We start from the raw sequence: 16,091 nt of genomic DNA on the forward strand, positions 1-16,091 counted from the left end.
ACACCATAGCACGGCACTACAGGAGATAGCGTTGTCAGTTCGGAACCTTTCTACCAGTCTGACGAAGATCCAGGCCCAGCTCAGTTTGCCGGTGGAGAACCCACTACCGGTTTCACCCATCTCGCCTGCCGCTTCTGGAGCTGTGTCCTTCCGTGAGCCCAAGGTTCCGACGCCGGATAAATATGAGGGGGAGCTGGGAAGATGCCGTTCTTTCCTTATGCAGTGTGGATTGGTGTTCGATCTACAGCCCAACTCTTATGCCACAGACAAGGCTAGGATAGCCTTTGTTATTGAGTTGCTGCGTGGTCGAGCGCTGGAGTGGGCTTCAGCCGTTTGGGAACGACAGGACACCTGCATGGCTTCATACCAGGAGTTCACGGCCGAGATGAGGAAGCTATTCGACCATTCCGTCCGAGGTATGGACGCAGCTAGGCGCCTGTTTTCGCTTCACCAAGGAACTCGCAGCGTTGCCGACTTCGTGATCGAGTTCAGGACGTTGGCTGTGGAGAGTGGGTGGAATGAGGAGTCTCTGCAAGCGGCCTTTTACCAGGGCCTGTCGGAGCAGCTCAAGGATGAGTTGATCTCCTATCCGGAGCCTAGTGACCTGGACAGCTTGGTAGCCTTGTCTATTCGGGTGGATAACCGAGTTCGAGAGCGAAGGAGGGAGAAGCAATGGGGCCCGTCCAGTCGATCAGCTTCTCAGTTCCCAGTCGGGTCGGGGGGTGGACCAGAATACGTCGATCATTGTCCACCACACAGGATTAGTGGAGAGGTCCTGCCTCCCGATTCTGAACCCATGCAAGTGGGGCGGCACGGGTTAACCAAGGAGGAGCGCCAACATAGACGTAAGACCAACTGCTGCCTCTACTGTGGTAGTTCGGGACATTACATCTCCACTTGTTCCCGGCGGTCGTCAAACTGCTCGGCTCGCTAAAGTTGGGAGGACTTTTAGCGAGCCAGTTTCAACCTCTCAATACCTCTGTCAGACCCCGTTTCCCGGCTACCCTCATGAACAGGAATCAGAGCTTAGCGATTAACGCTTTTGTCGATTCAGGTGCCGATGGGAGCTTTATTGATGCCGAAGTGATGGAACAGCTGGGGCTTTCCAAGGAGCAATTACCGGAAGCCATTGAAGCTACCACTCTGAACGGCAGTAGTCTGGCACGTATCACGATGAGGACTGAACCGGTTAAGATGCTGTTGTCAGGGAATCATTCTGAGGTGATCTCATTCTTCATTCTGCCTTCTTCCCATGTTCCTCTGGTCCTTGGATACCCCTGGCTGAAGGAACACAATCCCACGTTCGATTGGGTGACTGGCAAGGTAACTAGTTGGAGCCTTGATTGTCATGCTAACTGTCTCAAGACTGCCTGTTCCCATTCGGTTCCCAGTCAGGTGATTGAGGCTAAACCCCCAGATTTGTCCCTGGTTCCCGAGACATATCACGATTTGGGGGAAGTGTTCAGTAAGCAGAGGGCTCTGTCACTCCCTCCCCACCGACCATATGATTGTGCCATCAACCTGTTCCCTGGAGCTGTCTATCCCAAGGGACGGTTATACAGTATCTTCCGACCTGAACGTGAGGCTTTGGAGACCTACATCAAGGAGTCCCTAGCTGCTGGTCTCATTCGTCCCTCGTCATCACCCCTGGGGGCAGGATTCTTCTTTGTGGGTAAGAAGGATGGCTCTCTTCGACCGTGTATTGATTATCGGGGGTTGAATGATATCACGGTTAAGAACAAGTATCCCCTGCCCTTGATGAGCTCTGCCTTCGACTCCTTACAGGGTGCTACTGTGTTCACCAAGCTAGACCTACGCAATGCGTATCACCTGGTCCGGATCAGAGAGGGGGACGAGTGGTTGACGGGTTTCAATACACCGATGGGTCACTTCGAGTATCAGGTGATGCCGTTTGGACTGACCAATGCTCCAGCTGTATTCCAGAGTATGGTGAATGACGTCCTGAGAGATATGATCGGTCTCTTTGTGTTTGTTTACCTGGATGACATTCTGATCTTCTCGAAGGAACCTTCCAACCACGTCCAGCATGTCAGGCAGGTTCTGCAGCGATTGTTGGAGAATCGTCTGTTCGTGAAGGCCGAGAAGTGCGAATTTCACGCCCACACTACATCCTTCCTCGGGTACATCATCTCCAGGGGAGAGATTAGGATGGACCAGGAGAAGGTTAGGGCGGTTCTGGAATGGGCCCAGCCCGGTACGAGATTGCAGCTCCAGAGGTTTCTGGGGTTTGCGAATTTCTACCGCAGATTCATCCGGGATTACAGTCGTGTGGCCGCTCCGTTAACTGCCCTGACTTCCAGTACCAGGACCTTCAATTGGAATCCGGAGGCGGATCGAGCGTTCCTGGATTTGAAGAGGCGATTCACCAACGCACCGATTCTCTCTCAACCTGACACGGCCCGTCAGTTCGTCGTTGAAGTGGATGCGTCTGATGTGGGGGTTGGCGCCATCCTGTCCCAGCGATGCTCCACTGACGGTAAACTCCATCCCTGCGCCTACTACTCTCGTCGTCTTTCGTCTGCGGAGAGGAACTACGATGTGGGTAACCGGGAGCTTCTCGCGGTGAAGCTTGCCTTGGAGGAGTGGCGCCACTGGTTGGAGGGGGCGGAGCAACCGTTTATTGTCTGGACTGACCACAAGAATCTTGCTTACGTGCAATCGGCTAGACGTATCAACTCCCGTCAGTACAGGTGGTCTTTGTTTTTCGGACGCTTTAATTTTTCCCTGACGTTCCGACCTGGATCTAAGAACGGCAAGGCGGACGCCTTGTCCCGGATGTTCTCCAAGACGGAGGAGAGTGGGGCCAAGACCGAGACGATTCTTCCCCGGAACTGTGTCGTGGGAGCGGTTATGTGGAAGATTGAGGAGGAGGTTATGGCGGCCCTTCGGACGCAGCCCGGTCCCGGTAACGGTCCACCCGGTCGGTTGTTTGTGCCTGAGTCGGTTCGTTCTGCTGTCCTCCAATGGTCCCACGCCAGCAAGATGGCTTGTCACCCTGGCGTGGCTCGGACGATGGCGTTACTTCGCAGACGATTTTGGTGGCCTGCCATGGGAGAGGATACTCGGAGGTTTGTTGCTGCCTGTCCAGTGTGTGCGCAGAATAAGAGTGCCAATCGGCCCAGCTCTGGACTACTTCACCCCCTCCCTATTCCCCGGCGACCATGGTCGCATCTGGCCCTGGACTTTGTCACTGGGTTGCCCTCTTCTGAGGGGAACACGGTCGTTCTGACTATCGTGGACAGATTCAGCAAGTTTGCCCACTTTGTGCCCATTTCCAAGCTTCCCTCTGCCTCTGAGACGTCCGAGATCCTGGTTAGGGAGGTTTTCAGGGTCCACGGGTTGCCCAGTGACATCGTTTCCGACCGTGGTCCTCAGTTTACCTCTGCTGTCTGGAAGTCCTTCTGTTTGGCCATTGGAGCTACAGTCAGTCTCACATCTGGTTTTCACCCCCAATCTAATGGTCAGGCGGAGAGAGCCAACCAGAAGATGGAATCCACGCTACGCTGCCTTGTCTCCTCCAACCCCACCTCCTGGGTCTCTCAGTTGCCTTGGGTTGAGTATGCCCACAATACTCTCCCTACATCTGCCACTGGGATGTCTCCCTTCCAGTGCCTGTATGGCTACCAACCTCCCTTGTTTCCTTCTCAGGAGAAGGATCTCTCAGTGCCCTCTGTTCAGGCCCACATTCGTCGTTGCCACCGGACCTGGCATCGGGCCAGAAAGGCCCTCCTTAGAGTTTCTGACCGGTATCAGCTCCAGGCGAATCGTCGCCGGATTCCCGCTCCCACCTATACCATCGGAGATAGGGTCTGGTTGGCCACACGGGATCTGCCTCTACGGACTGAGTCTAGGAAACTGTCACCGAAGTTCATTGGTCCGTTTGTGGTGGAGAAGGTGATCAATCCTGTTGCAGTTCGACTCAAGTTACCGAGAATGCTCAGAGTCCATCCCACCTTTCATGTCTCCTGCCTCAAGCCTGTTCTCCTCAGTCCTCTATTGCCCCCTCCGCCTCCTCCTCCTCCCCCTCGGATGATCGGAGGTGGTCCTGCCTACACGGTGCGACGCATTATGGATTCCAGACGGCGGGGCCGGGGTTTCCAGTATCTCGTGGACTGGGAGGGGTATGGTCCTGAAGAGAGGAGTTGGATTCCTCGGCGACAGATCCTTGATGCTGACCTCCTTCGTGACTTCTACCGCCTCCATCCTGGCGCTCCGGGTAGTCCGCCCGGTGGCGTTCGTCGGAGGGGGGGGTACTGTCATGAACCCTGCATCCTGAGTCGGTTCCTGCCTGTGTTGTCATTTTCTGCTCGGAATCTCCAGTTTCCTGAGGGTTCTGGAACGCTCCCTGCCTGGTTGCCGGGCGACGTTGCTAGGCGGGAGCTCTCCTGATTAACCGCACCTGCATCCCATCAGCGATCTGCACACCTGGTCCTGATCATCACCCTTTTTAAGCTCTGACCTGACATCCATTCCCTGCCGGATCGTGAGCCATGAACAGTATGTTTGTCAGTGTATCAGCCTTGGAGCTTCTAGCGTTAGTTTTGTTGTTTTGCACCTTGTTGGCTTGCTGTGTACTTACCTCCGTTTTGTTCTATCTGCAGTCACTCACCCGGAACCTTCACCCAACCCCTTCCTGGTGGTCGGCGGCTGCCGAGCCATTATTGGACCTGTCACTGCACCCCCACCAACTCATCTCCGCCGCCCGCTCTGTTCCCTGGATTATTCAGCATCGCTTTTGAATCTGTTAAATAAATATTCACCTTCGTTTCAACTCACCTTGTCCTGGTCTGCTTCTGGGTTCTGGCTTTGTAACCCGTGACAAAATTAACTTTTAGGAAGGCACACCTGTTAATTGAAATGCATTCCAGGTGACTACCTCATGAAGCTGGTTGAGAGAATGCCAAGAGTGTGCAAAGCTGTTATCAAGGCAAACAGTGGCTATTTGAAGAGTCTCAAATATAAAATTAATTTGGATTTGTTTAACACTTTTTTGGTTACTACATGATTCCATATGTGTAGCGGGTGATGTTGGACAGAGTCAGATGCAGGAGAGGAAATCACAGAATAAATGGTTTAATCAATAAACAGTGGTACGCAGCAATGCATAATACACACCAGTGCGGACAAATGGCGTACTGGGGAAATAAAGGCACACACGGGTGAATAACCCAGCGATACACAATAGAATCGAGCTCCACCAAGCTATAATCTCCGCTACAATAAACAATCACACACAAAGACAAGGGGGCAGAGGGAACACTTATACAGGTACTGATGAGGGGATATGAACCAGCTGTGTGTAATAAACAAGACAAAACAAATGGAATGAAGATATGAGGAGTGGCAGTGGGTAGAAGGCCGGTGACGACGAACGCCGAAGCCTGCCCAAGCGTAACGCCCGCTCTATGTCCGTGTCCATCGCCCACACTACCGGTGCCACAATGCAGAAGGCCGGGAGTATGGGGGTGTGGTCTATGGGCCTCTCGTCTGTGACGTACAGCCATGACAGTGCGTCTGCCTTCACGTTCTTAGTACCCGGTATGTAGGATAGTATAAAATCAAACCGGGTGAAGAACAGGGCCCACGTGGCCTGGCGAGGGTTCAGCCTCCTTGCTGCCCGGATGTACTCCAGGTTACGGTGGTCAGTCCAGACAAGGAAAGGGTGTTTCGCCCCATCGAGCCAGTGCCTCCACAAAGTTAGGGCTCTGACAACAGCCAACAGCTCCCGATCACCAATGTCGTAGTTCTGCTCCGCCGGGCTGAGCTTCTTGGAGAAGGCGGCACAGGGGTGGAGCTTGGGTGGCGTGCCCGAGCGTTGAGATAGGACAGCGCCTATCCCTACCTCGGACATATCCACCTCCACTATGAACGGTAGTGATGGATCGGGATGGGCCAGTACCGGGGCTGAGGTGAACAGAACCCTCAGGTTACTGAAAGCCCTGTCAGCCTCAGCAGACCAGCGGAGCCTGGACGTCCCACCTTTCAACAGAGAGGTGATGGGAGCTGCGACCTTGCCAAAGCCCCGGATAAACCTCCGATAGTAATTCGCAAAGCCAATATTGCGCTGCACCTCTTTGACTGTGGTTGGAGTCGGCCAATCACGCACGGCTGAAATGTGGTCTCCCTCCATTTCCACACCTGAGGTGGTAATGCGGTATCCGAGGAAGGAGACAGACTGCTGGAAAAACAGACCGTTTTCGGCCTTGGCATGAAGGTCATTTTCCAACAGTCGGGCCAGCACTTTGCGAACCAGGGACACATGCTCGGCGTGTGTAGCGGTTGATGAGGGCTCGCTCGTTCCACACGGACCCAGCCGCTAGAGTCCTGCGTGGTCCTCGTCCCCTGCCTCAAATGGACCAGACGGTCGCCCGCCTCTCTCCCTTCGGGAGGGTGATAGAAGACGGCCCGGAAGAGGCGAGCGAGCGACCTCCCCGTAGTTGTCCAACACGGCTCCTCCTTCACTCCAGACCGCGTTGGCCCACTCCAGGGCTTTACCCGAGAGGCAGGAGACGAGGGCGGACACCTTCTCCCGCTCCGAGGAAGCGGGGCTGATGGTGGCAAAATAGAGGTCCAGCTGCAGGAGGAAACCCTCGGTCAGGACAGGTGAATCCCTCTGGGTGCTGGGGTGTGGCTTCGACGAACGCCAAAGCCTGCCCGAACAACGAGAGGAGGCAGCTTCGGAGGAAGTTGTGACAATATGTGTTATTTCATAGTTTTGATGTCTTCACTATTATTCTACAATGTTGAAAATAGTAAAAATAAAGAAAATCCTGGAATGAGTTGGTGTGTCCAAACTCTTGACTGGTACTGTAAGTTGCATGGACTCAATCTGTGTGCAATAATAGCATTTAACATGATTTTTGAATGACTACCTCATCTCTGTACCCCACACATACAATTATCTGTAAGGTCGCAGTGAATTTCAAACACAGATTCAACCACAAAGACCAGTGAGGTTTTCTAATGCCTCACAAAGAAGGGATCCTATTGGTAGATGAAAAAGGTGTAAAAAAAAAAACAGACATTGAATATCCCTTTGAGCATGGTGAAGTTATTAATTACACTTTGGATGGAGTATCAATACACACAGTTAGTACAAAGACAAATGGCATCCTTCCTAACTCAGTTGCTGGAGAGGAAGGCAACCGCTCAGGGATTTCACCATGAGGCCAATGGTGACTTTAAAACAGTTAAAGAGTTTAATGGCTGTGATAGGAGAAAATTGAGAATGGATCAAAAACATTGTAGTTACTCCACAATACTAACCTAAATGACAGAGTAAAAAGAAGGAAGCCTGTACAGAATACATATATTCCAAAACATGCATCCTGTTTGCAATAAGTATCTAAAGTAAAACTTCAAAACGTGGCAAAGAAATTAACTTTATGTCCTGAATACGAAGTGTTATGTTTAGGGCAAATCCAACACAACATATCACTGAGTACCACTCTTCGTATTTTAAAGCATGGTAGTGGCTGCATCATATTATGGGTACTCTTGTCATCGGCAAGGACTAGGGAGTTTATTTGGATAAAAATAAACAGAATAAAGCTAAGCACAGGCAAAATCCTAGAGGAAAACCTGGTTCAGTCTGCTTCCAACAGACACTCCGAGGCAAATTCACCTTTCAGCAGGACAATAACCTAAAACACAAGGCCAAATATACACTACAGTTGCTTACCAAGACAACATTGAATGTTCCTGAGTTGCCTAGTTAAAGTTTTGGCTAGACTTCAAAATGGCTGTCTTTGAATGATGAACCAACTTGACAGAGCTTGAAGAATTTTGTACAATCCAGGTGTGCAAAGCTCTTAGAGCAGGGGTGTCAAACTCATTCCATGGAGGGCCTAGTGTCTGCTGGTTTTTGGTTTTCCTTTCAATTAAGACCTAGGCAACCAGGTGAGGGGAGTTCCTTACTAATTAGTGACATTAATTCATCAATCAAGGGAGGAGCGAAAACCCGCAGACACTCGGCCCTCCGTAGAATACGTTTGACACGTGCCTTAGTGTACCTATGATGAAAATTACAGGCCTCTCTCATCTTTTTAAGTGGGAGAACTTACACAATTGGTGGCTGACTAAATACTTTTCCCCCCCACTGTATACACACAGTGACAAAACTACTCACGCAGAAACACATTATGCTGTCCCTCATTTCTCCTCGAGATGGTCGAGCATACTGATGACATCAGTTATTGACTGGACACCACTCCGGAGCCATGGCAGACAGCAAAGCAGGACGCTACGCTAGCCTAATGCTAGCCCCCTTAGGTTTCTGTACTGTAGCCTGCCTACCATGTGTACAAAACATCTGCATGAGACTGGCTCCCTGCGACGGACATCTTGGATCTAAGTGAGGTGCTATCCAAGAGCCTGCCTGGCTGCTGCTACTGTAGCTGATCTAGTTGGGGCAGCAAGTCTGAATCTGTGTGTCTGCCTAGGCCAGTTATTAGCTGCTCCCAGGGGGAACACACAGGTAAACGACTGAATAAAAGGACAATTTATTACCTACACGTCATAAGCGAGCAAGGGTTAACTAACAGCGACATCAAATAAGCAGCGACATGTAAAGGAGCGAGCAGGAAGTGGTATAACCAGAGACAGCAGTACTGTAAGCATGTTCAACTGAAACACCCATATAAACAGGGATTCAACCTGCAGTATTACTGTTCTTTCCAACAAACCTCATCCTCTGCATGATAGCCAACAATACGTCCACCTGTAACCTTCATTTCTGTCATGTGACTGTGGACTAAAAGAGAAGTTTATCAAGAAGTGTATAGGAGATGTTGTGCCCACTGTGACAATTAAAACCTACCCTAACCAAAAACCGTGGGTAGATGGCAGCATTCACGCAAAACTGAAAGCGCGAACCACCGCATTTAACCATGGCAAGGTGACTGGGAATATGGCAGAATACAAACAGTGTAGCTACTCACTCCGCAAGGGAATTCAACTGGCAAAACATCAGTATAGAGACAAAGTGGAGTCGCAATTCAACGGCTCAGACATGAGACGTATGTGGCAGGGTCTACAGACAATCACAGACTACAAAAAGAAAACCAGCCACGTCGCCGACACCGACGTCTCGCTTCCAGACAAGCTAAACACCTTCTTCGCCCGCTTTGAGGATAACACAGTGCCACTGACGAGGCCCACTACCAAGGACTGTGGCCTCTCCTTCTCCGTGGCTGACGTGAGTAAGACATTTAAGCATGTTAACCCCCGCAAGGCTGCCGGCCCAGACGGCATCCCTAGCCACGTCCTCAGAGCATGCACAGACCAGCTGGATGGTGTGTTTACGGACAAATTCAATTTCTCCCTTTCGCAGTCTGCTGTTCCCACATGCTTCAAGATGGCCACCATTGTTCCTGTACCCAAGAAAGCAAAGGTAACTGAACTAAATTACTATCGCCCCATAGCACTGACCTCTGTCATCATGAAGTGCTTTGAGAGACTAGTCAAGGATCATATCACCTCCACCTTACCTGTCACCCTAGACCCACTTCAATTTGCTTACCGCCCCAATATATCAACAGACGATGCAATTGCCATCACACTGCACACTATCCTATCCAATCATGACAAGAGGAATACCTACGTAAGAATGCTGTTCATTGACTATAGCTCAGCATTCAACACGATAGTACCCTCCAAGCTCATCATTAAGCTCAAGGCCCTGGGTCTGAACCCTGCCCTGTGCAACTAGGTCCTGGACTTCCTGACGGGCCGCCCCCAGGTGGTGAAGGTAGGAAACAACATCTCCACTTCGCTGATCCTCAACACTGGGGCCCCACAAGGGTGCCAGCTCCAACTCAATCATCAAGTTTGCAGACGAAACAACAGTAGTAGGCTTGATTACCAATAATGACGAGACCGCCTACAGAGAGGAGGTGAGGGCTCTGGGAGTCTGGTGTCAGGAAAATAACCTCTCACTCAACGTCAACAAAACAAAGGCGATGATCGTGGACTTCGGGAAACAGCAGAGGGTACACCACCCTATCCACATCGACGGGACCGCAGTGGAGAAGGTGGAAAGCCTCAAGTTCCTTGGCGTACACATCACTGACAAACTGAAATGGTCCACCCACGTAGACAGTGTGGTGAAGAAGGTGCAACAGAGCCTCTTAATCCTCAGGAGGCTGAAGAAATGTGGCTTGGCACCTAAAACCCTCACAAACCTTTACAGATGCACAATTGAGAGCATCCTGTCGGGCTGTATCACCGCCTAGTACGGCAACTGCACCGCCCGCAACCGCAGGGCTCTCCAGAGGGTGGTGCTGTCTGCCGAACACATTACCAGGGGCAAACTACTCGCCCTCCAAGACACCTACAGCACCCGATGTCACAGGAAGGCCAAAAGATCATCAAGGACATCAACCACCCGAGCCACTGCCTGTTCACCCCGCTATCATCCAGAAGGCGAGGTCAGTACAGGTGCATCAAAGCTGGGACCGAGATAATGAAAAACAGCTTCTATCTCAAGGCCATCAGACTGTTAAATAGCCATCACTAGCACATTAGAGGCTGCTGCTGCCTATTGAAATCACTGGCCACTTTAAGAAATGGAACACTAGTCACTTTAATAATGTTTACATATCTTGCACTACTCATCTCATATGTATATACTGTATTCTATTCTATAATATTCTACTGTATCTTAGTCCATGCCGCTCTGTCATTGCTTGTCCATATATGTGTATATTCTTAAATTCCATTCCTTACTGGATTTGTGTGTATTGGGTTTATGTTGTGAAATTGTTAGATATTACTTGCTACATATTACTGCACTGTCGGAGCTAGAAGCACAAGCATTTCGCTACACCCGCAATACTATCTGCTAAACACGTGTATCTGACAAATATATAAAATAAAATAAAATCAATGGTGCCGGAGAAGATGGCTGCCATTTTACAGCCCTCTAACCAAATGTACTATTATGTGTTTTTTTGCGTTATTTGTAATTTATTCTGTACATAATGTTTCTTCCACCGTCTCTTACGACCAAAAAGAGCTTCTGGATATCAGGACAGCGATTACTCACCTCGTATTGGACGAAGATTTTTTCTTCAACGAGTCGGACGCTAAAGATATTCTACAGACACCCGACAAGGCCCAAATCCCCTTCATTCGCATGAGAAAGAGACAGAGATATCGTGGACGTAGGTCGGGGTGCCTTGTAAGTATCCGACGGCGAGCGAGTAAACTGCCTCTTCCATCAATCCTATTAGCCAATGTTCAATAATTTGAAAACAAATTGGATGACCCAAGACTAAGGTTATCCTACCAATGGGACATTAAAAACTGTCATATCTCATGTTTCACCGAGTCGTGGCTGAACGACGACATGGATAACATACAGCTAGCGGGCTATATGCTACATCGGCAGGATAGAACGGCTGACTGTGTATATTTGTAAACAGCAGCTGGTGCACAAAATCAAATACTAAGGAAGTCTCAAGGTTTTGCTCGCCTGAGGTAGAGTATCTCATGATAAGCTGTAGACCACACTATTTACCAAGAGAGTTTTCATCTATATAGTTTTGTAGCTGTCTATCTACCACCACGAACCGATTCTGGCACTAAGATTGCTCTCAATGAGCTGTATAAGGCCATAAGCAAACAGGAAAACGCTCATCCAGAGGCAGCGCTCCTAGTGGCCGGGGACTTTAATGCAGGAAAACTTAAATCCGTTCTACCTCATTTCTATCAGCATGTTAAATGTGCAACCAGAGGGAAAAAAAACTCTAGACCACCTTTACTCCACACACAGAGACGCATACAAAGCTCTCCCTCGCCCTCCATTTGGTAAATCTGACCATAACTCTATCCTCCTGATTCCTGCTTATAAGCAAAAAATAAAGCAGGAAGCACCAGTGACTCGGTCAATAAAAAATTGGTCAGATGACACAGATGCTAAGCTACAGGACTGTGTTGCTAGCACAGACTGGAATATGTTCCGGGATTCTTCAGATAGCATTGAGGAGTACACCACATCAGTCACTTGCTTCATCAATAAGTGCATCGATGACGTTGTCCCCACAGTGACCGTACGTACATACCCCAACCAGAAGCCATGGATTACAGGCAACATCCGCACTGAGCTAAAGGCTAGAGCTGCTTTCAAAGGAGCGGGACTCTAACCCAGAAGCTTATAAGAAATCCCGCTATGCCCTCCGACAAACCATCAAACAGGCAAAGAGTCAATACAGTACTAAGATTGAATCGTACTACACCGGCTCTGACGCTCGTCGGATGTGGCAGGGCTTGAAAACTATTACAGACTACAAAGGGAAGCACAGCCGCGAACTGCCCAGTGACACAAGTCTACCAGACGAGCTAAATCACTTCTACGCTCGCTTCGAGGCAAGCAACACTGAAGCATGCATGAGAGCACCAGCTGTTCCGGATGACTATGTGATCACGCTCTCCGTAGCCAATGTGATAAGACTTTTAAGCAGGTCAACATTCACAAGGCCGCAGGTCCAGAGGGATTACCAGGACGTGTACTCCGAGCATGCGCTGACCAACTGGCAAGTATATTCAACAACATTTTCAACATGTCCCTGACTGAGTCTGTAATACCAACATGTTTCAAGCAGACCACCATAGTCCCTATGCCCAAGGATACTAAGATAACCTGTCTAAATGACTACCGACCCGTAGCACTCACGTCTGTAGCCATGAAGTGCTTTGAAAGGCTGGTCATGGCTCACATCAACACCATTATCCCAGAAACCCTAGATCCACTCAATTTGCATACCGTCCCAACAGATCCACAGATGATGCATTCTCTATTGCACAACACACTGCCCTTTCCCATCTGGACAAGAGGAACAACAACGTGAGAATGCTATTCATTGACTACAGCTCAGCGTTCAACACCATAGTGCCCTCAAAGCTCATCACAAAGCTAAGGTTCCTGGGACTAAACACCTCCCTCTGCAACTGGATCCTGGACTTCCTGACGGGCCGCCCCCAGGTGGTAAGGGTAGGTAACAACACATCTGCCACGCTGATCCTCAACATGGGGGCCCCTCAGGGGTGCGTGCTCAGTCCCCTCCTGTACTCCCTGTTCACCCATGACTACATGGCCAGGCAGGACTCCAACACCATCATTAAGTTTGCCGACGACACAACAGTGGTAGGCCTGATCACCGACAACGATGAGACAGCCTATAGGGAGGAGGTCAGAGACCTGGCCACGTGGTGCCAGGATAACAACCTCTCCCTCAACGTGATCACGACAAAGAAAAATGAGGACTGAGCATGCCCCCATTCTCATCGACGGGGCTGTAGTGGAACAGGTTGAGAGCTTCAAGTTCCTTGGTGTCCACATCACCAACGAACTATCATGGTCCAAACACACCAAGACAGTTGTGAAGAGGGTACGACAAAACCTATTCCCCCTCAGGAGACTGAAAAGATTTGGCATGGGTCCTCAGATCCTCAAAAAGTTATAAAGCTGTACAATCGAGAGCATCCTGACTGGTTCCATCACCGCCTGGTAAGGCAACTGCTCGGCCTCCGACCGCAAGGCACTACAGAGGGTAGTGCGTACGGCCCAGTACATCACTGGGGCCAAGCTTCCTGCCATACAGGACCTCTATACCAGGCGGTGTCAGAGGAAGGCCCTAAAAATTGTCAAAGACTCAAGCCACCCTAGTCATAGACTGTTCTCTCTGCTACCGCACGGCAAGCGGTACCGGAGCGCCAAGTCTAGGTCCAAAAGGTTTCTCAACAGCTTCTACCCCCAAGCCATAAGACTCCTGAACAGCTAATCATGGCTACCTGGACTATTTGCACTGCCCCCCACCCCACCCCACCCCATCCCCCTCTTTTACGCTGCTGTTACTCTGTTTACTATTTATGCATAGTCACTTTTAACTCTACCCACATGTACATATGACCTCAATTACCTCGACTAGCCAGTGCCCCCGCACATTGACTCTGTACCGGTACCCCCCTGTATATAGCCTCCCTACTGTTATTTTATTTTACTGCTGCTCTTTAGCTATTTGCTTTTATTTTCTATTTTTCTTTAATTAACACTTTTTTCTTTTTTCTTTTTCTTAAAAAAAAAACGGCATTGTTGGTTAAGGGCTTGTAAGTAAGCATTTCACTGTAATGTCTACACCTGCTGTATTCGGTGCATGTGGCAAATACATTTTGATTTGATTTGATTTGAAATATATATATATATATATATATATATATATTATTATTTTATTTTTTTTATGATGGTGCTGATGTTCTTTGTACATTTCAGTATCTTACTGGGCTCAGAGAAAGAGAGATGTGCCTGGATGTGTCCTCTCTCCATCCCGCTTTGAGACTTAGACCTAGGTCCCAGACCATGTAGGCCTACTGTAAAGCGCTACCTCAACCAAATCCACTAGAACGTCATGCCTCTGCCCTGTTGCTCACACTCTTTCACCCAAAGCATATACAACTAGAACATGTAGGCCTACTGTAAAGAGCTATCTCAACATACACTAGCCAACACCATGCCCACTGCCCTGTGGCAGTTGGTCTCACTCTTTCAACCAAAGCATATAGCGATTATTGTGAAGATAGTCTTAGTAGTAATAATTAAGTAGTAGCTAAGTAGATAGTGGTCTTACCTTGGTGGAGGCCATCTTGCTGACAGAGTGTCTGGTCTGCAGGGTCTCCAGTTGGTCCAGGCACCAGTCCAGTTCCTCCAGCGTCTCCGTGGCCAGCTTCTGGTAGGCCTCCTCTGGAGGGGGGAGACAGGGGACAGGGGACAGGGGAACAGGGACAGGGAGGGGTGGTGAGTGGTGGTGGTCAGTTTTGAGGCGCTTGACAGGGCTGTGCGATGTCATCTCTTGTGTTTTGTCAGCGATGACTCCGTAGACGAGCACCATGCCCGGGTTGCCAGTGTGGACGCATGGGTGACTCTTCATAGTAAGGGGGGCTTAGAGAGCAAAATCTGGCAATGGTGATGATAGCGTCCCCACAGAGATAGATTTAAAAGGGGGAAAAGACTAGTCTCTGAGATGGTCTCTAATTGTAGCTAAGTGTCTTTGATAACCCCTAAAGCATCAACAATCACCCATCTGTCCCTCTCTCAGTCCTCCTGAGAGTAGTTACAGTAGTAGTAGAAGTAGTTCTAGAATCCCAAGGAGAGAATGTTCCACGGAGTGCAATTCTAGTATCCACAATGCACAGTTCTACAATCCAGAGTGAGCGGTTCAAGAATCCACAACATACAGTTCTAGAATCCACAGTTCTAGCATCTAGGGGAGAAATAGTTCCACAATGTCACAATAGAATGAGCCCAGCCTTGCAAAAGCCCTTGAGGGAAAAGACAGCAAAGCACCCCCCCCTGCTCCACGAGCAGAAAACAAAACACACACACGGAATCCAGTGTTTACACACAAATCTTTCAACGGTCCGGACGGAGTTGTGCTTTATCCAGCCCAAAGGATTCCCCGATCTGGGATTGCAGGAAAATCCGTCTCACGCATCTCTCCATGATCAACACTCTTCCTAAGGATATCTGGAATGAAAAACAGGAAAACTTCCTCAGCTTCTCATGATGAGGAGTCATCAACAAAGGAGAAGTCTAAAACAAAGCAAAGACCCCCTTCCAAACACACAAACCTCTTCCTCTACCCCCCTCTAAAGACAGAGAACCCCATTCATAGTCCACACACACACACAGAACCACAGATGAGCTTATTTCCTGTCTCAAATCCCCTTTCCTCCCTGCAACGATGACACACTGGCGATGACTGCTGCTCTGACAGACAGACGGATGGAGAGAAAGATCCAAGCAGGTCTGACTGTGGCTTAAGCAACACATCTATAGAAGGGAAGGCTGAGTCAAAATGCATGAGTCGAAAAACGCTTGCTTCCTGTGAGAACACTGGTCTGAGAGTAAAGCACAGCTCAGCACACGGGAAGAGCCGGACTGGAGCACCAGGACTGGACTGGGTTCACAGATTTAAATCTGAAAGTCTTTGAAGTTGCCTCTAACTACTGATCCAGGGTCAGATGTCTACTGAACCCCCAATGGTTAAGGTTGGGGTAAAATTAGGGTAATCTGG

At 49.5% G+C, this 16,091-nt stretch overlaps 1 protein-coding gene across 1 annotated transcript in view; it reads right to left on the bottom strand.

The window, feature by feature from the left end:
* The window catches only part of LOC121541393 (cAMP-specific 3',5'-cyclic phosphodiesterase 4D-like), a 44,057-nt gene extending 28,401 nt beyond the window's left edge, over positions 1-15,656 (bottom strand). Inside the window, exon 1 of the mRNA XM_041850368.2 lies at positions 14,646-15,656. Coding sequence (XP_041706302.1) covers positions 14,646-14,945 — 300 coding nt within the window. The 5' untranslated portion in view covers positions 14,946-15,656. The remainder of the gene's footprint in view (positions 1-14,645) is intronic.
* Positions 15,657-16,091: the final 435 nt, after the last annotated feature.

The sequence above is a fragment of the Coregonus clupeaformis genome, chromosome 27 (genome assembly GCF_020615455.1).
Source record: "Coregonus clupeaformis isolate EN_2021a chromosome 27, ASM2061545v1, whole genome shotgun sequence".
Taxonomy (NCBI): Eukaryota; Metazoa; Chordata; class Actinopteri; order Salmoniformes; family Salmonidae; genus Coregonus; species Coregonus clupeaformis.